Source organism: Halichoeres trimaculatus, unplaced genomic scaffold, assembly GCF_033239565.1.
Source record: "Halichoeres trimaculatus isolate MK-OKI-2021-1 unplaced genomic scaffold, fHalTri1.1 fHalTri1_scaffold_23, whole genome shotgun sequence".
Taxonomy (NCBI): domain Eukaryota; kingdom Metazoa; phylum Chordata; class Actinopteri; order Labriformes; family Labridae; genus Halichoeres; species Halichoeres trimaculatus.
In genome coordinates, this window is record NW_027437201.1 from 10,178,030 (window position 1) to 10,193,333 (window position 15,304).

A 15,304-nucleotide genomic window follows, 5' to 3' on the forward strand; every position below is an offset into this window, starting at 1 on the left:
GCTGTGTTAATGTCCTGTATGGAAAATCACCTACTCTTTCACTCCCTCACAATCACAAAGATGCATCTAGGTACTTAAACATGGTACCTTTTGATTTTACATGAATCGATACCTGGTACTTTTGACAGAATTCGGTCAGTGCCTAAAAAAGTACCTAATTCAGTACCCATCCCTAGAAGAAACTGAGATCTATTTCCTCATCACCAGTTCAAATTTTTACAAAAATAAATTAACAAATTTATACCCTGAATTTCCTAATCTCCCCAAAAGAGGAACAGATCCAGAAGATTCTGGGTGAAGACAGCAGAACTGTTCAACTGTTAGCTAAACATGTGACAGCTTAGCACAGAGTTAGACAAGCTGCTGTGAAAGGTTAAAAAGCATTATTAGGCAACAAAAACATCTTTGTCCATGAAAATACAGATTGTTGTTAGTTTCTTTTTTTGTTTTTATGTAATTTTATCATTTATTTTTCTTAACATGTTTGATTGCCAATATGTTTTTTTAATCATTTTAATCGTACATTGGCTTAGGCAACATGTTTTTTTGGAAAAAAAAAAAAACTCCATGCCAATAAAGCTTATTATGAAATTGAAAGACAGATACAGAGAGAAAGGGAAACAGGAGGAAAAATATTACATTGAAGATAAAAGTTAATTTGCTGTGTACACAAGATTAACACATTGTGTGTACATACTATAACAAAGATAAGGTTGTTTCATTGTTATGCTTCTTCAGCAGTTCATTAAGTTTTAATTTCACTTGTCATATATTGAAACATAACATCATCCATAGGTGCAGCAAGGCTTTGAGCTTAAGCTAATATATGAACACTCAGCAGGTAGGGGCACATCAACGCGGAAGCCCCTGCCCCCCTATGCTAGTGTTTTAGCATGCTAATACATTCTAGTTCAAAAAGGAGGCAGGAAATGATTCAAACTTTAATCTGATAAGAGCAGAAAATGACAAGCTTCTGAACTTTATACGGCTCATGAATGTCTGTATTATCACTGCAATCTGTCCAACTGTTGGTGAGAGAGTGAAAGCCAAAAAATGTCAACCTGCTGTTTGTTCCAGAGGAAAAGTTGGGACCCATCCAAATAACAATCTCCTGCCTCTGGAGAACATAAATGTCTGTACAAAATGTCAACCGCTGAATAGATGCTGGGAGATTTCAGTCTGGACCAACAGATTGACTTTACAAGCAATCCAGACAGGCCGCCAGGTAGCTGAATATATGAGACCGTCCTCAGCAGAAATGTCTGCAGTTACAATTTAGGCAGATTGAGGTTTAAGTGGCAACCTCAGGGGCTTAAAGATGATGAATGTCACCAAATAGGTAGTGATAACAAAAGAAGTTACTGTGGATTTAAAGCTGTGGAGGTGATGCTGCTACTTTAAATGTGTAAACAAAATACAAACCAGCAGTGCTATATTTGATTGGCATAAATACAAGAAACAAGAGCTTGGTAATGCTAATTTTGAAAAACTAGTACATATTTTTTGTCAAAGTGCAGTGATGCTTAACATTGTAGTTTTAAACAAGTTACGGTATTCACCATTAAACTTTAACCTGGTAGTATGTTAACATTTGCTAACTAGCCCAGCACAAAAACAGGTGGACAGTAAAAATTGTGCAAGAACTGCACACTAACACCAGCATGGTAGTAGAGCAATCATGCCATTGCTAAAAAGTTACTGTATTCACCATTTTAATGTAACCATAGCATGTTGACATTTGCTAATAAACGCCTAGCACAAAAAGCTAACAGTTAAACATATTTGGGTCAAAATTTAGCTAAAATATAAAATAAATATGTTTTTCACAACTAGATTTTATACCTCAAAATATTTGTAGAATGTAAATATCTGGAATTAAAATGGCATCAACCACTTTCCTTGTATGTCACTTACTTACAGTGGAGATCTACCCTATTCTCAGAGGGCCTGTTAGTCGGAAAATCAAAAGGCCTGTTAAAAAATTACTTTGGATTAAGTAGACATTCTTAAATTCGAACTAATTTTCTGACCAATGGACCTTTTGATCTAATGGGTCTTCTGACTAACAGGTCTTTTGACTTTTCTAACTAATTGGTCTTCTGTTTTTCTGACTAATGAGCCTTCTGATTTTCTGACAAACAGGACTGTCAACTTACAGGCCCTCTAATTTAACTGGTCTACTGACTAACGGCCTTCTAATTCTCTGACTGACAGGCTGTCTGGTTTTGGGACCAATGGGCCTGTCGACTAATAGACCTTTTGATTTTCTCACCAGCAGGCCATCTGATTTTCTGACAAACAGGCCTGTTGACTTACAAGCCTTCTGATTTTGGCTAATAGGCCTTCTGGCAATCAGGTGGATGTCATTGTGTCACCTGAGCATTCTACAGTTTGCCATTAAACATTAAACAGAAAAAATGTTAAACTAAGGGTCACACACTGAAAATGTTGAATGCACTTTAAAAAAGCTCTTTTAACCTTCAGAGTAAAGCTAGCTTTGTAGCCCTAGTACCATTAATAGTGTCATTTTTTCTTTTTGTGTTAGCGTAGTGTCCACCACCACTTTGGTTAGGCTTATTAGCCATTTAACATTCATTCATTAGTATTTTAACAAATATAGGTCCGAAAATTACAAAAAACAACCAAACCTGAATAATGTGTTTTCTTGATGCTAAAAGTTTTAGGCTAGGTGTTTTAGCCAAATTAAAGTATCTGTCAGCTAGCCCTGGTCTCATGCATTCATAGAACAATAAAGGACAAAGCAAAGTGAATGCATTTTTAACACAGCCTGAGATTGTGTTCCTGTATGTTAAAAATTAGCCTTATTCTACAGGAGAATAAAGAATGTTGCTGCAGCGCACCCTTGCCCCATCTACAGAAACACATGAAATCCCTGACACAATGGTAGCAAACACTAAGAGCATTCCTGCAGCAGAGATAGTCTAAACGTCACAAAGTAGGCAAATTAAAATAGCACTGGTTGTTTTTAGTCTAACAGCACTGTGGGCAGCATTAGGCTCAGCACACTGACAGCAGGCAGGTGGGGCGATGTGTTTGTGTGTGTGTGTGTGTGTGTGTGTGTGTATTACCTCTTCCAACGCGGCCAGAACCAGAGGGATGTGTTCAGGATACAGCAGGCCCTGGGACATAAGAGAGAGACACGTGCGTGCATCCTGCTTCATCTCATCATAGCTCTCATCAATCTCCACCGGGGCGATCTGCAGGGAGAGGGAAACAGAGGTAGAGAGGCAGGGAGACACACAGCTACGCACCATTTTGAGTAAATGAAGAGAGAAATTGAGTTTAATGGGCAAGTAAGATTGAGTGGGTAATAATGCTGCGCTGGGACCTGTTTGTCCGTGTGTGTGTGTGTGTGTGTGTGTGTGTGTGTGTTTGTGTGTGTGTTGTTACCTTGAAGAGTAGAGGCAGGAGCTGTAGTTGCTGCTGAACAGGAGTGGTGAAAGTTCGCCCAGCGCTCGCCATCAACCATTTTAACACTGCAAATAGCAAACACACATTAACACCAAACAAACACACACACACCAAATAAAAACACACACACAGGGCATTTTGGGTTGCTGCCAAAACCTAAAAAACAACAGACTTGGCGCTATGACCTCACTGCTTTGAACTGCTAATAAAACACCATCCATCTTGATTTAGTGTCTAATGATTTGGATAATTCTCTAACAAGATATTTATCTGAATAATGAAGATTAAAGTAGTAAGTGGAACTGAAAGAGCAACAATCCACGAATAAGAAATGAGAAAATCTGAGGCGCAGTTTTAAAGAGCCGTGAAATATTAACATGTGAAGAACAAACTTGAGTCTTAAATTTGACACTTGATCAATCAAGATAATCTGGATCAAAAACTGACAGAAACCAGATCACTTTCCCTGAACAAATCCAGACCAAGATTCAACAATTCATCTAAGACTGGCCTGACACTGTGAGAGGAAAACAAAATCTCCCCCAAACTACAGAAATCACTACGCTGTGTGGTCTGTATGAATGTCAATATTGGACACACTTCTAAAATATTGACTCAGACATCTTTCCATGACTTTTTACATTTTTTATAAAAGGTTTGACAACATCCCCTTGAAACTTCTCTTTATCTTCACCTCACTGTTTTAAAGGTGAAATCAATAAAGGATCACATCCTCCAGCTCGTTTCATCCGTCTTCAGTGTGTCAGTCTATTTCATCAGGAGGACAAGCCGTCCTGGTGTATATATTTATATTTCTCCCCCTCCCCGGCCTCCACTATGTCAGTGTACATGCTTGCATCCACATTCTGACCCGTCTTGAGCAGTTTGACAGCCTGGGTGCGCTCGTCCGTCTCCTGGGTGTTCTCCTCGTGGACGTGGTTGTGGATCTCCGGCTCCGACGTGAGGGGTTTGAGTCGCTCCAGGACCCGGGTGACAAACTCTGCCACGTGGGGGGAGGATGTGGGCGCGGTGTGGGGCAGGGCGACGTCCATCATAAAGATATAGGTCAGGACACTGGAGAGAGAAAGGGGGACAGAGGGAGGAAGGAAAACAAAACACGGAGAGAAAAAGGCGAGATAAGGAGGCTTAGGTTCTGAAAGTCCAAACACTGCGGACGAGCTAATTAGTTTAACCTTTTAAACCTCGATTATTTAATCCAGAGGAGATAACACCGAGTTAATTTTGTACCTTCCAATGCGCTCCCTGACATTCTTATACACCTGGGTGAGCTTGGGCTCCAGGTACGCGAGCAGTCGGTGCAGCAGCTCAGAAACTCTCCACTGCTGCTGGGCCAGACCTCCCTGAAGCACATACAGCAAACTGACAGAGACAAACAGACAGCGGGCGGAGGGATGGAGAGGGGGGGTCGTTGAGTTACTGCAGTACGTCAGCTCAGGTTACCACTGCAGCCTGAAATCAGAAACCTCAGAGATGCTGCTGGACATAAACATATACTTTGTGTGTGTGTGTGCTTAGTCATGCACATGCACACACTCGTACCTGGCGTCTCTGAATGAGCCGCCTTCTCCGCTCAGGGGGCTCTCCATCAGCATCTCCAACAGCCAGTGGAGCTTCCTGGGGTCCCGGCCCTCCTATTGGACGGAGCGCAGAGCAGAGAAAAGGGCTTACTTTCCTGGAAGGATCATTTCTGGTGAACAACATGTATAATTTACTAACCCTAATCCTTTCTCCCAACGCTAACTCCCCTAACAACTCCCTGGTTTATGACTGTGGCTGGTCTTTTGTATTAAAACCATAATTTTGTGAACATTAAAGAGGAGAGGAGTGGATTTTACACCAAATTCTACGCCCTTAACCACCAAAAGTTGTGCTTCCTCCTGCAACAAAACCACAGTTGTTTACAGTAAATACAGTCCTGATCAAAACTTTAAGACCAGTAGAAAAACTGCTAAAATTTACATTTTGCACTGTTGGATCTTAAAAGGGTCCAGAGTAAATTTTTGACACGCAGAAAGAAGAAATTAGAGTGAAACAGAAAGATGTGTTTAAGTAATTCATTGCAAAGAACAGTCAAAGTGAAATAGCCTGTTCATCATCTGATCTAAAATTTAAGACCACAGCTTTTAAAAGACAAAATCTGCACAAAAATGTGGATTCAAGTCATTTCCTGTCAGGTATTCACTCTGTCATGACCTCCTGATGGTAAAGGCTAAAAAGCTTTCCATCTTTGAACATGGTTGGATTATTGAGCTGCAAAAGCAAGACCTCTCACAACACACCATCCCTGCTGAGGTTTCAGCGCAGTGAGATAGGGGTTTTGAATTTCTTCAAAGATCCTGAGGGTTAGGGAACAAAAAGTCAAGAGGTAGAATCAAAAAATTTCACTTGTGCTAAGCCAGAAGATCTGATTGGCTGTCCGTCAAGACACTGGAGAATCCTCGACCTAATTTCCGACCCCTACTAGAGCCGACTGCAGCCCAATAACCATCAGACGACGTCTGAGAGAGAAGAGCTTTAAGAGCAAGACACGTCTTCAAAGGCCTCGTCTCCTTCGATGCCACAAACTTGATCGTTCGGACTTTTTCAGAGAGCAGCAAACATGTGACACTGAAAGGTGAAGAAAGTTTGATTCTCTGAGGAGAAAAAACTGAACTTTGACGTCCTGATGGTTTCAACATTACTGACATGACCAGGAGATCCCACTGGAGATGTTTTCACGCTGGCACAGTGGAGGGGGCGCCATCATGATGTGGGGCTTTTTCCTTCAATGGACCAATGGAGCTTCAGGTTGGTCAGGGGCGTCGAACGGCGGCTGGCTCTGTGGAGATGTTGCAGGGGACCTCCTTCATGACTGAGGGCCCTGGTCTGTGTGGTAATGACTGGGTTTTTCAACAGGACAACGCTGCAGGTCTCAATGGGCTCCTGACAAAGGACTTCTTCCAGAGGAATCAGCTCACTCTTTGGACCATCCTGATGTTCCCCTGATCTAAATCACTCTGAGAACATTTGGGGATGGATGGAGAGGGACGTTTACAGAAATGGACATCAGGTCCAGACACTGGATGATCCTCCATGACGACATCTTCACCACTTGGAGCAACGTTCACACAAAAACAGTTTTGATGTGATCAACAAGAACAGTGGAGCACCTCATCACTGAGTCTTTTGTTAAACTTTTATTTCTATTTTAAGGGTTTTACATTTTGAAGCTCTACTTAAAATCTTTTTAAGATCCAATAGTGCAAAATGAAAACTCTTGCAATTTTTCTACTAGTCTGAAAATTTTGATCAGGTGTGTGTAGAACAGCCTATTTTACACATTTCTCAAAAACCTCACAGTTTCACGAGCAGATAAATCCCCAGTGTTTCCGTGTGAGCCTCAGGCTTTGGAGCATGTTGAGTATTTGTATGCATGTCAGACACTCACACAGGCAGTAGCGATGCAGGTGCCCCAGTCTGTGTAGGTTTCCACTGTGATGTTGGTCAAAGCTGTTCTGATCAGAGGGCACAAAAGCTTCCACAGCCCGTCCACCTGACCAAACACACACACACACACACACACACACACACACACACACACACACACACACACACACACACACACACACACACAATAATGAAAGTTTTTATTAATATTGACTTTTCTTATCAAAAAGTAGTGCAGTGTGTGTTTGTTCCTAACTTTGTGTGTGTGTGTGTGTGTGTGTGTGTGTGTGTGTGTGTGTGTGTGTGTGTGTGTGTGTGTGTGTGTGTGTGTGTGTGTGTGTGTGTGTGTGTGTGAGCAGTACCTGGCTGAAGCTCCAGAGTTTGCTGCCCCTGATTAGTCCTGCAGTAATCTCACACACACAGCGCTGGGAGCTCTCATGGGGATCGCTGGCGAGCTGCTCCAGGTGAGGCCATAGTAACGGCAGGAACACGTCACCATAGTTACGAAATAGCCCCTGTCAATCAAAGACAGAGCGTGAAGGTTTGCTGGATGCTGAGGAACCATTTCTCTTTTTTTGAACCACGGAAAGACAGATTACAGTCATCGGTTTGACGCAGGGAAACTGTCAGCTGCCTGATGGAGAACAATGAATCACAGGAGTTGATGACACAAATTCCACCTCTACGTTGCTCAATTCAGCCTTGGCTAGCGCTGCTATGCTGTGTCACTTCTTTGTTAAAGGTTGGCTGGATCGATAGAGGCTGTGGGTATAAATTGCACCTTGAAGAGGCAGAAGCGTCGCGGGTTGAAGCTGTCTTTTCCTTTCCGATCCTCCAGAGAGAGAAACTCTATGAGCTGGTCGATAAACTCCGGGTCGGAGAAATATTCAAAGATGATCTTTTCACCCTGAGTGACAAAACAGACAAGCAACGAAATGTAATAATAGCACTCTTAAGGCAGAGGAAGGATGTTTTTGTGTTTTGAGAGCACACACCTCGCTCATCTCTTCGTACTGCAGGTCATCTTTTGACTTTTCAGAAGCTGCATAGATCATCATTTCTCTGAGGAGGAGTGAGAGACAATGAGGAGGCAGCTGTGATTTATAGATAACAACAAACACAGAGAATATAGATAGACGTAGACTGGCTTCAAATAAGCAGCCAGGATAAATGAATGATTAAAAAGTCTGTTAGTCAGCAAGCCCTCCACCAATACATCAATTCTTCTATCTAGGCCAAACACTAAGCCGTTCAGTCAGCGCTATCTAGGCCAGGCTGTGACAGGAAGTCACTTCGACACCCTGCTAGTTATCCAGCCGCCCAGATCAGTCACAGATCAGTCAGTCAGACACAAAGTTAGCAGCAAAGCCACAAAGAGAAGCATCAAATCAACCCGGCAGTTAATTCAATCAGCTACTTAGCTCTGTCCAAGCAGGCAGTTAATCAGCCTTCCAGTTTCTAAATCCACTCCTCCGCTTTCCTCACCTCGGCCACGTGTAGTAGCCCACGTGTGTTTTCTCCACAAAGTGCTGAGAGACCCAGTCCTCCTGGCTCAGGGGGAGGTTGTTGCTGTCGTACTGGAGCCAATGGTTCCCCTTACGGTCACCGGCACACACGCCCTCTGGATCCTCTGTACCACCTGAACACGTGTAAACACAGAACACACATATAAACAGTGAATCAGACAGAAACATCCCTTTAAATGGGTCCATTACAGCCCACAGTCAGGAGTCTGGTAAGGTAAGGAAAGGAAGTACACCAGTCAATACATCAATCTTAAACCATATTTATTATTCATTGCACATGATGAAAACAGATTTTAGGTTAAATTTATTCAGTAGAGGCTGGGTAACACTCCATTCCATGTTACATTTCTCTAAGGGCACCCTTGCTTTGTATCGTATCTAACCATAAAGTTATCGTGCAGTATCAGACCACATCAAACCGTTCATCATCACACATAATTGCCTATGTTGGATTGAGATGTTGAATCAGATAATATCATAGCATCAAATACAGATGAATGTATCGTATTGTATCCTAATTATCGTGTCTTAATGCACCGTAACCATAAACTGTATAAAACATGGATGTAGTCTCCGCGACATCACCCATCTGTTCCTGAAACCGTGAAACGAAGCCGATCCACGGACACAGCCACATTGGCTATGATGCCCACTGTTAGTTTTTCTTTGAACAGCTACAGGGCGCCCGGTGGTCACATGACCTGAGCTGTGCCTCTGATTGGAAAATCAAACGGTCCTAATAACTTCTTAACCGCAGATACAGAAAAAAATTCACCCACTGTACAGTGTGTGCTGAAAGTGAAATCAGTGTTTTAGACTCAAGCTGCTTTTGAATCAAGCTGTAAATATGTTTTTTAATGCTGTAAAAGTCAGTTTTTATGGCTGGGTGTGTACGTGACTGCCAGCCTTTCTACAGCCAGTCTCAAGCAGATTCTGGACGAACAGTGACTTTTAACACTTCCGCAAAGACTTCATTTTTCTACCGAATGTTGCTCCTATATTGTAGCATGGAGTACCTGATCATACAGTTTCGTAATGTATTTACAATGTATTGTCGTATAATTTTTATCATATCTCTCTTATCTTATTTTGCACAATTGATAACTGTGCAATTTCGTTTTATACAATGTCTTATCTTACCGTCATATAGACAATGTCAAATAACATTTAGCATTATTAACTTTGTAACATCACTTTGTATCATAAAGTAACATTTAACAAAGTTTCTGACTATTTTGTACAATTCTGTATGTATCATAATTTTTTTGTATTCTTTCATTGTGGCCATGTCCATACGTAACCGGGTATATGGGAAACCGTATATTATACGCATGTTGTGCGATTTAGCCTATCGTCGGCATGAAACTGCAGCTTTGTGTCACAAAAATGATGTTTCCTGAAAACTCTGGCCAAAGTGAAGATTTTTGGAAAAACCCCACTTTCATGGTTTCATGTAGACACCAGGAAATACAGTTTTTGGTTCGCTAACGTCACAGCTGAATGAACGGGGTTCATTCTAATTGGATTGTATGGCTTAAGGTTTGGAAAACACACAAAAATGGGTTTGGCATGCTTCGAGCCAGAGCCACACTTATTGGCAGACTTGCTCGGTGCGTGCGGATACAAGTATTCTTAAAAACAAATTTGTTTCTGAAAATACCCAGCAATGGGTGTTCAAGGCCCAAGTCCTGTATCGTTTCCTATCTTATTGTATCATTTAAATAACGTTTTGTATTGTTTTGTAGGATTTCCATATACTTTGTTTTGTTTTGTACAGTTTGTATCATTTAATGTTTTGTATTGTTTGTTACCATTTGATAATGATTGTTTTGTATAGTTTTTTACTGTCTCATCTTACTGTACTGTTTCCTGTTGTACCATACATTGTCATATCATACCATGTTGTATATCATCGTATTGTTTCCAGTGAAATGCATACAACAGTTTCAGTATAACGTATGCTTGTACTCACTGATATCAGAGGGGTTCACTGCTTCTTTCTTCATTGGTCTTTTCAACTGTTTCAGGATACCTGCTAGCGCTGATATCGCCACCTACAGGAAAAAAAGATATGCAGTAATTAATACAGCCTCACTTCAACGTCACAATTCCTCCACCCAGGTCGCAGAGTTTTCTGCTTTGGGCTGAGGTTTATATTTTGGTACATTTCTAGTACTATGAAGAAACATCCATTAAAGAGCAACACGATTCAAAGAGCTGTCCCAGGTTTTGAGATAAGTAACTCCATGTTGACTCAGATGGATTTTGACTCATGCTGTTCCTTGGAGCCCCTTGCAATCCCAGATACTTCACTTTAAACAGGTTGAACTTTAATTCAAACACAGACAGGTGCAGACCTTGCGTATGCTGATGGAGTCATGTGTGAGGCTCTGTGTGAAGAAGAGGACAGCGTCAGGTGGTAGAGGGTGGTCATCTCTCAGCTGGAGGGACAGCAGGTCTGTGGCCATGTGCTCAAACTTCCACGGCCTGAAACCCAAAAATCACCAAAGAAAACATGCAAATCATCTCTACTTTTGGATTTGAAGCTGGAGGAAGTATGTGCCTGCAAGTTAACGCCTGTATAAACCCAGCTTACACAGCACATCCTAACTCTCCTATACATATTCACAAGGCAAGCGAACACACACATGTATAACTCACAGGTCTCTGTCTTCAAGGCAATCCAAGAGATCATTAACCAGCTTCTCGTATTTCCTGTACGGGAAAAAAAGAGGTTTTATTCAGGAGAACTGAATACTTAGAGTTCGAGCTGAGCTGATGCTCAAACCCTCGGTAACCTTGAGGAAAACTAAGACTGCATTAAAACTGAATGAAGCCACCGAAGCTAGTTTATATTCCTACCTCGCTGCTACCACGTTCCTGATCCGCTGACGCTGAAGCCCCTCTTTCAGCTCCTCTACAGACGGTGCTTCTAAACGCGGGGAGGGACTCTTGGACTCAGCGATGAGGTTCGCCACTTCTACACAACTTTCAGAAACCTAACAGGGAAGAGGAGAAATGTGAGGTTTAAATCTTAAAACGTGGCAACAATCCAGACTGGAAACGATGGCGCCTCTTACAGTGAAATAAATCCCAATGGTGTCGTGCTGGCGGTGGATCCTGTCGGTGATGTCATCCAGCAATGGGCCGATGGAGGACTCATCCAAGGTCAGGGTGGGAGAGAGTCCACAGCGGACCAGGGCGGGCCACACGGCTCCGACACAATCCCAGTCCCTCATACTGGCTAGACAGATGTCGCTGTGTGCGCCCAGCAGGCAGTAGAGAGCGCCCTGAGAGACACACAGATGAGCACAGGTTTTGAAGTTTCAGCACCATGGACAGCGCTCATTATATGACAGGCTGTGCTCATGTGTGTTTGTGTTACCTTCAACTGCTGCTGTGTGCTGCTGGTGTCTTGTGGTGACAGCAGTTGGATAATTCGGGGAATCAAGTCTCTGTAGGAGAAGTTAAACGTTCCCAAAGCGACCATGAGCACATTCTGGGCCCTGCTCCGGACCTGTCCAGACATCAAACACGCACACACACACATATGTAAATCCTCTTCTAATTCCCAGATGTATTTGTGATAACAGCATCAGGTGAGTGTGAACCAGCAGATGCTGTGACTGAACTTTTATTGTAAATGCTCCTTGTGTGTGTTGTCAGTCTTACTTGGCTGTAAGTGCTGGTCGAAAGCAGCAGCAGATTACAGAGCAGCTCCTGATGAACCACTTTATATTCACTGCTGTCCACCACCAGCTTCCTCATCTACTCACACAGAAAGGCAATTTTTAGGCCATTATAAAACCACAGACTTCTCACTGAAAATAACAGAGGACGTTTTGTTTCATGTGCATTTTCATCACGGCTTCATCTTTGACCCTGCACAGCATCCAGCTTTATGCATTCGTCTTTTTTCTGTTATTTGAATAAAAAACCTACCCGGACAAATCATCTTTAAATATGCAACATGCACGCCTCAGAAAGTCATCTTGTGAGTACAGGGGTTTCAAAGCTCCTTTTATAAAACCGTCCCTGCCTCGTAGCACTGAACAACTCTGTGTATTGTTTCTGTTTCTTGGCATCCTCTGTCGTAACTCCTGGCTCCTCAAGGGGTCCCCTCCCACCAGTTTGGGAATCACTACCCGAGTACAAGACTTAAAAACAAGACTCCATGTTAAATTTTTAAACTTTTTCTGTGTATTGTTTGGCTAACCTCGTGCTGGAGCAGAACCCGGTCGATGAGCAGCGCTCTGATGTGCAGCTTTTTCCCGAGGAGCTGCAGAAGAAAAAGCAGAAACACTCAGATCAGCCTGAAACAGACTTATTGATACCGACAACAATCGCTTCCCCCGGCTCACCCTGTTTTCCATGGACTTCTTAACCAGAGTGAAGCTCTTCCAGCGCGAGTCAAACTCCCTCTTGTGAGTTCCTCGGAAAAACATGAGGTCACTGATGATCTGCAGTCAGGCAGAAACACACAAAGGCAGTGTGAGACCTTTTGCCAGCCTGCCTACCAAAGGCTGGGATAATAACATCCCTGACATGAATAATAGAGAAATCACAAGGGCTGGACACCTTAATGATGACAAAGAGTGACTTTGTGTCATCCTCAGAGTGCTCCAGGATGTGATCTGGATGGAGAGGAGTGGATACAGATTAATTATGCTCCACGTTTCAAACAGGGAGAGGAGTTAGGAGTGTTTCTGGAGTTAACGTCTTCACTCACGTAGCAGCAGTCTCATGGTTTGGCAGATGGACTCTCTGTAGTTCTCCCGTGAATCATCTGGAGGGGAGGAGACACACAGACGTCCCGAATGGGCACAGAATGCGAAATGAGCGGCCTTATCGCGCGCTGAAGCTGATGGCGGAGCTGCTGCTTGTTTGTGTGTTTTCATCTTACCGTATTCGACGCCTATATGCAGCTTCGTCTCCCCAAGATTGACCATGGAGGGCACGCTGAGAGGAAACAAAATGTACGGAGGGAAACGTGATAAGCCTGCAGGAGTGTGTGTGTCGTTTATGTGAGTGTGTGTGTGTAGCTGCAGGGACTCACAGGTCAGGTACGTGTGGTCCATCCAGAGGGGGCAGCATGCTCCCAGCTCCGAGGAGGCTGTGCTGCACGATGGCAAGACTCTGCAACAGCTCCTCCCTGTGAATCAGAGCACACGTTACAGCTTCACACTGAACTCTGTTTGTAAGATACGGGGTTTGCACTTAACCCCAGGCCAGAAAACCTCATTTATCAACACTGGAAGTCTCTAAGTTTCTTTGTTTTTCTCATTTCTGTTCAGAAATGTTCAAAACTGGAAACCGAAGAAAAAGTCTGCAGCACACCTGCTCATTGGCTGCTCTCCAGAGACGTGGCTCTTGATTCGCTCCAGCTCAGGATGCAGGAGGCGGGACAGCAGCTGGAAAACAAAGTTCTCCTCCTCCTGACCGGGCACGTGCCAACAAACACCCAAAGCAGCCACATCTCCAGCTCTGCCCCAGTCCTGTGGAAGGAAGGAGGGAAGGGAAAGAGAAGAGGAAGAGAGTTTTCCACTGGAACAGCTGGCATAAACAAGCAGCACAGCCACAGACCTGCCTCGCTCCGTGATATGGAGGTATTTGCTCAAGGAAGCTACTCTCAAGTGACAGAATGAAACATTTAACACAAAAAGATTCTCCTGCACGGTGACAGATTAATCCAAAATAACTCCTCAAAAAGAAACATGTTGAAAGAAAATGAAATCCGAACAAAACACAGACACAGAGACCATGAACTGCAGATTAAAAGGAGTTGATGGGTGAAACTGTGCTGAGAGACAAAGGTGTAATTGCTACAGCCTACGTAAAAAAGTCAAACACACTCTTCCTGCTCTCAAAACAGTTTCAAAGTTTGGAAAAGATAATCTTCCAGAGAAGCTTTTCTCTTTAGAGAGCAGACAGGAACAGCAGGGAGGGCGAGCAGCTCAGTTTGTTTCCTGCTACTGGGAAGAAAAACAGAAACAAGCTAAACATCCTGGTGTTCAGAATCAGTGGAGGGAGATTTAGCGAGAAATCAGCACATTTCTTAATTAAATGGGGATAAGAAGTGTAACTTACAAATAAGACGATAAGAACAAAGGCTATAATTGAGTGGTTTTAGCCTCAGGTTCAAAAAGGAATGGTAACGTAGAATTGTCCTAAACCTGCATTCTTTACACTGACCAGTAGGGGGCGCATCCACTGGATGCAAAATTCAGTCTGCTTTTACGAATGTCGTTGAAAAAATGATCCTACAATCACTAAATCAACACTTTCATTAAAAGTTTTGTGACCCCAATAACTGCTTTGACATTTCACTCGTGACAATGTGATATTGGTTTTAGAAGGTTGTGTCTCAGTAGTAGAGTTGGACACCGCTCTGTGAGAAGGTTAGCAGCTCAGTTTCAGCTCCAGATGATTTTTGTGTAAATGGCTAAATGTGTCAAGTTGAGTAAAAGCTCTCTGTCATGTCTCTGTTACACCTAGCATTTAGCAAAACCGAAATATTACAAAAAAAAATGGCAATAGAAAAACAAAACTTTAAAAGATAAAAAACCTCAAATTTAGCTAGAAAGTTCCTACAATTTCACGAGGTGGTTTTTCAGAAGTTTGGTATTGAAGTTCATCGCTACAGTGCAATCGAAACACCTTTTTCAAAAACACATCACCAGACGTGAATTACAGACGCACCTCCCTCACCTCCACGGCCTTGATCCTCTCCCATGTCCTGTTTTGGACATTGAAATTAACCCAAACTAAACAGTCAACCTCATTACAAGTAGTCAAAATGTGCTTTTATAAGTCAAAAGAGGCATAAATCGCTCATTTGAATAAGTTTAATTACCTGTTAAAAAATCCTCACAGTAGCTTTAATTTTTTTAGCTAGCATT

General features: G+C 42.7%; 1 protein-coding gene across 1 annotated transcript in view; it reads right to left on the reverse strand.

The window, feature by feature from the left end:
* The window catches only part of psme4b (proteasome activator subunit 4b), a 39,153-nt gene that overhangs the window by 4,948 nt on the left and 18,901 nt on the right, over positions 1 to 15,304 (reverse strand). The window contains exons 20-43 of the mRNA XM_074664112.1: positions 13,743 to 13,900; positions 13,462 to 13,557; positions 13,309 to 13,364; positions 13,135 to 13,191; positions 12,984 to 13,039; positions 12,767 to 12,865; positions 12,622 to 12,684; positions 12,078 to 12,173; positions 11,791 to 11,922; positions 11,486 to 11,695; positions 11,268 to 11,404; positions 11,067 to 11,120; positions 10,763 to 10,892; positions 10,378 to 10,459; positions 8,365 to 8,518; positions 7,875 to 7,941; positions 7,661 to 7,786; positions 7,242 to 7,394; positions 6,881 to 6,985; positions 4,993 to 5,084; positions 4,681 to 4,812; positions 4,304 to 4,506; positions 3,412 to 3,497; positions 3,090 to 3,218 (exon numbers count right to left, since the gene is read on the reverse strand). Of these exons, the coding sequence (XP_074520213.1) occupies positions 3,090 to 3,218; positions 3,412 to 3,497; positions 4,304 to 4,506; positions 4,681 to 4,812; positions 4,993 to 5,084; positions 6,881 to 6,985; positions 7,242 to 7,394; positions 7,661 to 7,786; positions 7,875 to 7,941; positions 8,365 to 8,518; positions 10,378 to 10,459; positions 10,763 to 10,892; positions 11,067 to 11,120; positions 11,268 to 11,404; positions 11,486 to 11,695; positions 11,791 to 11,922; positions 12,078 to 12,173; positions 12,622 to 12,684; positions 12,767 to 12,865; positions 12,984 to 13,039; positions 13,135 to 13,191; positions 13,309 to 13,364; positions 13,462 to 13,557; positions 13,743 to 13,900 (2,673 nt within the window). The remainder of the gene's footprint in view (positions 1 to 3,089; positions 3,219 to 3,411; positions 3,498 to 4,303; positions 4,507 to 4,680; positions 4,813 to 4,992; positions 5,085 to 6,880; positions 6,986 to 7,241; positions 7,395 to 7,660; positions 7,787 to 7,874; positions 7,942 to 8,364; positions 8,519 to 10,377; positions 10,460 to 10,762; positions 10,893 to 11,066; positions 11,121 to 11,267; positions 11,405 to 11,485; positions 11,696 to 11,790; positions 11,923 to 12,077; positions 12,174 to 12,621; positions 12,685 to 12,766; positions 12,866 to 12,983; positions 13,040 to 13,134; positions 13,192 to 13,308; positions 13,365 to 13,461; positions 13,558 to 13,742; positions 13,901 to 15,304) is intronic.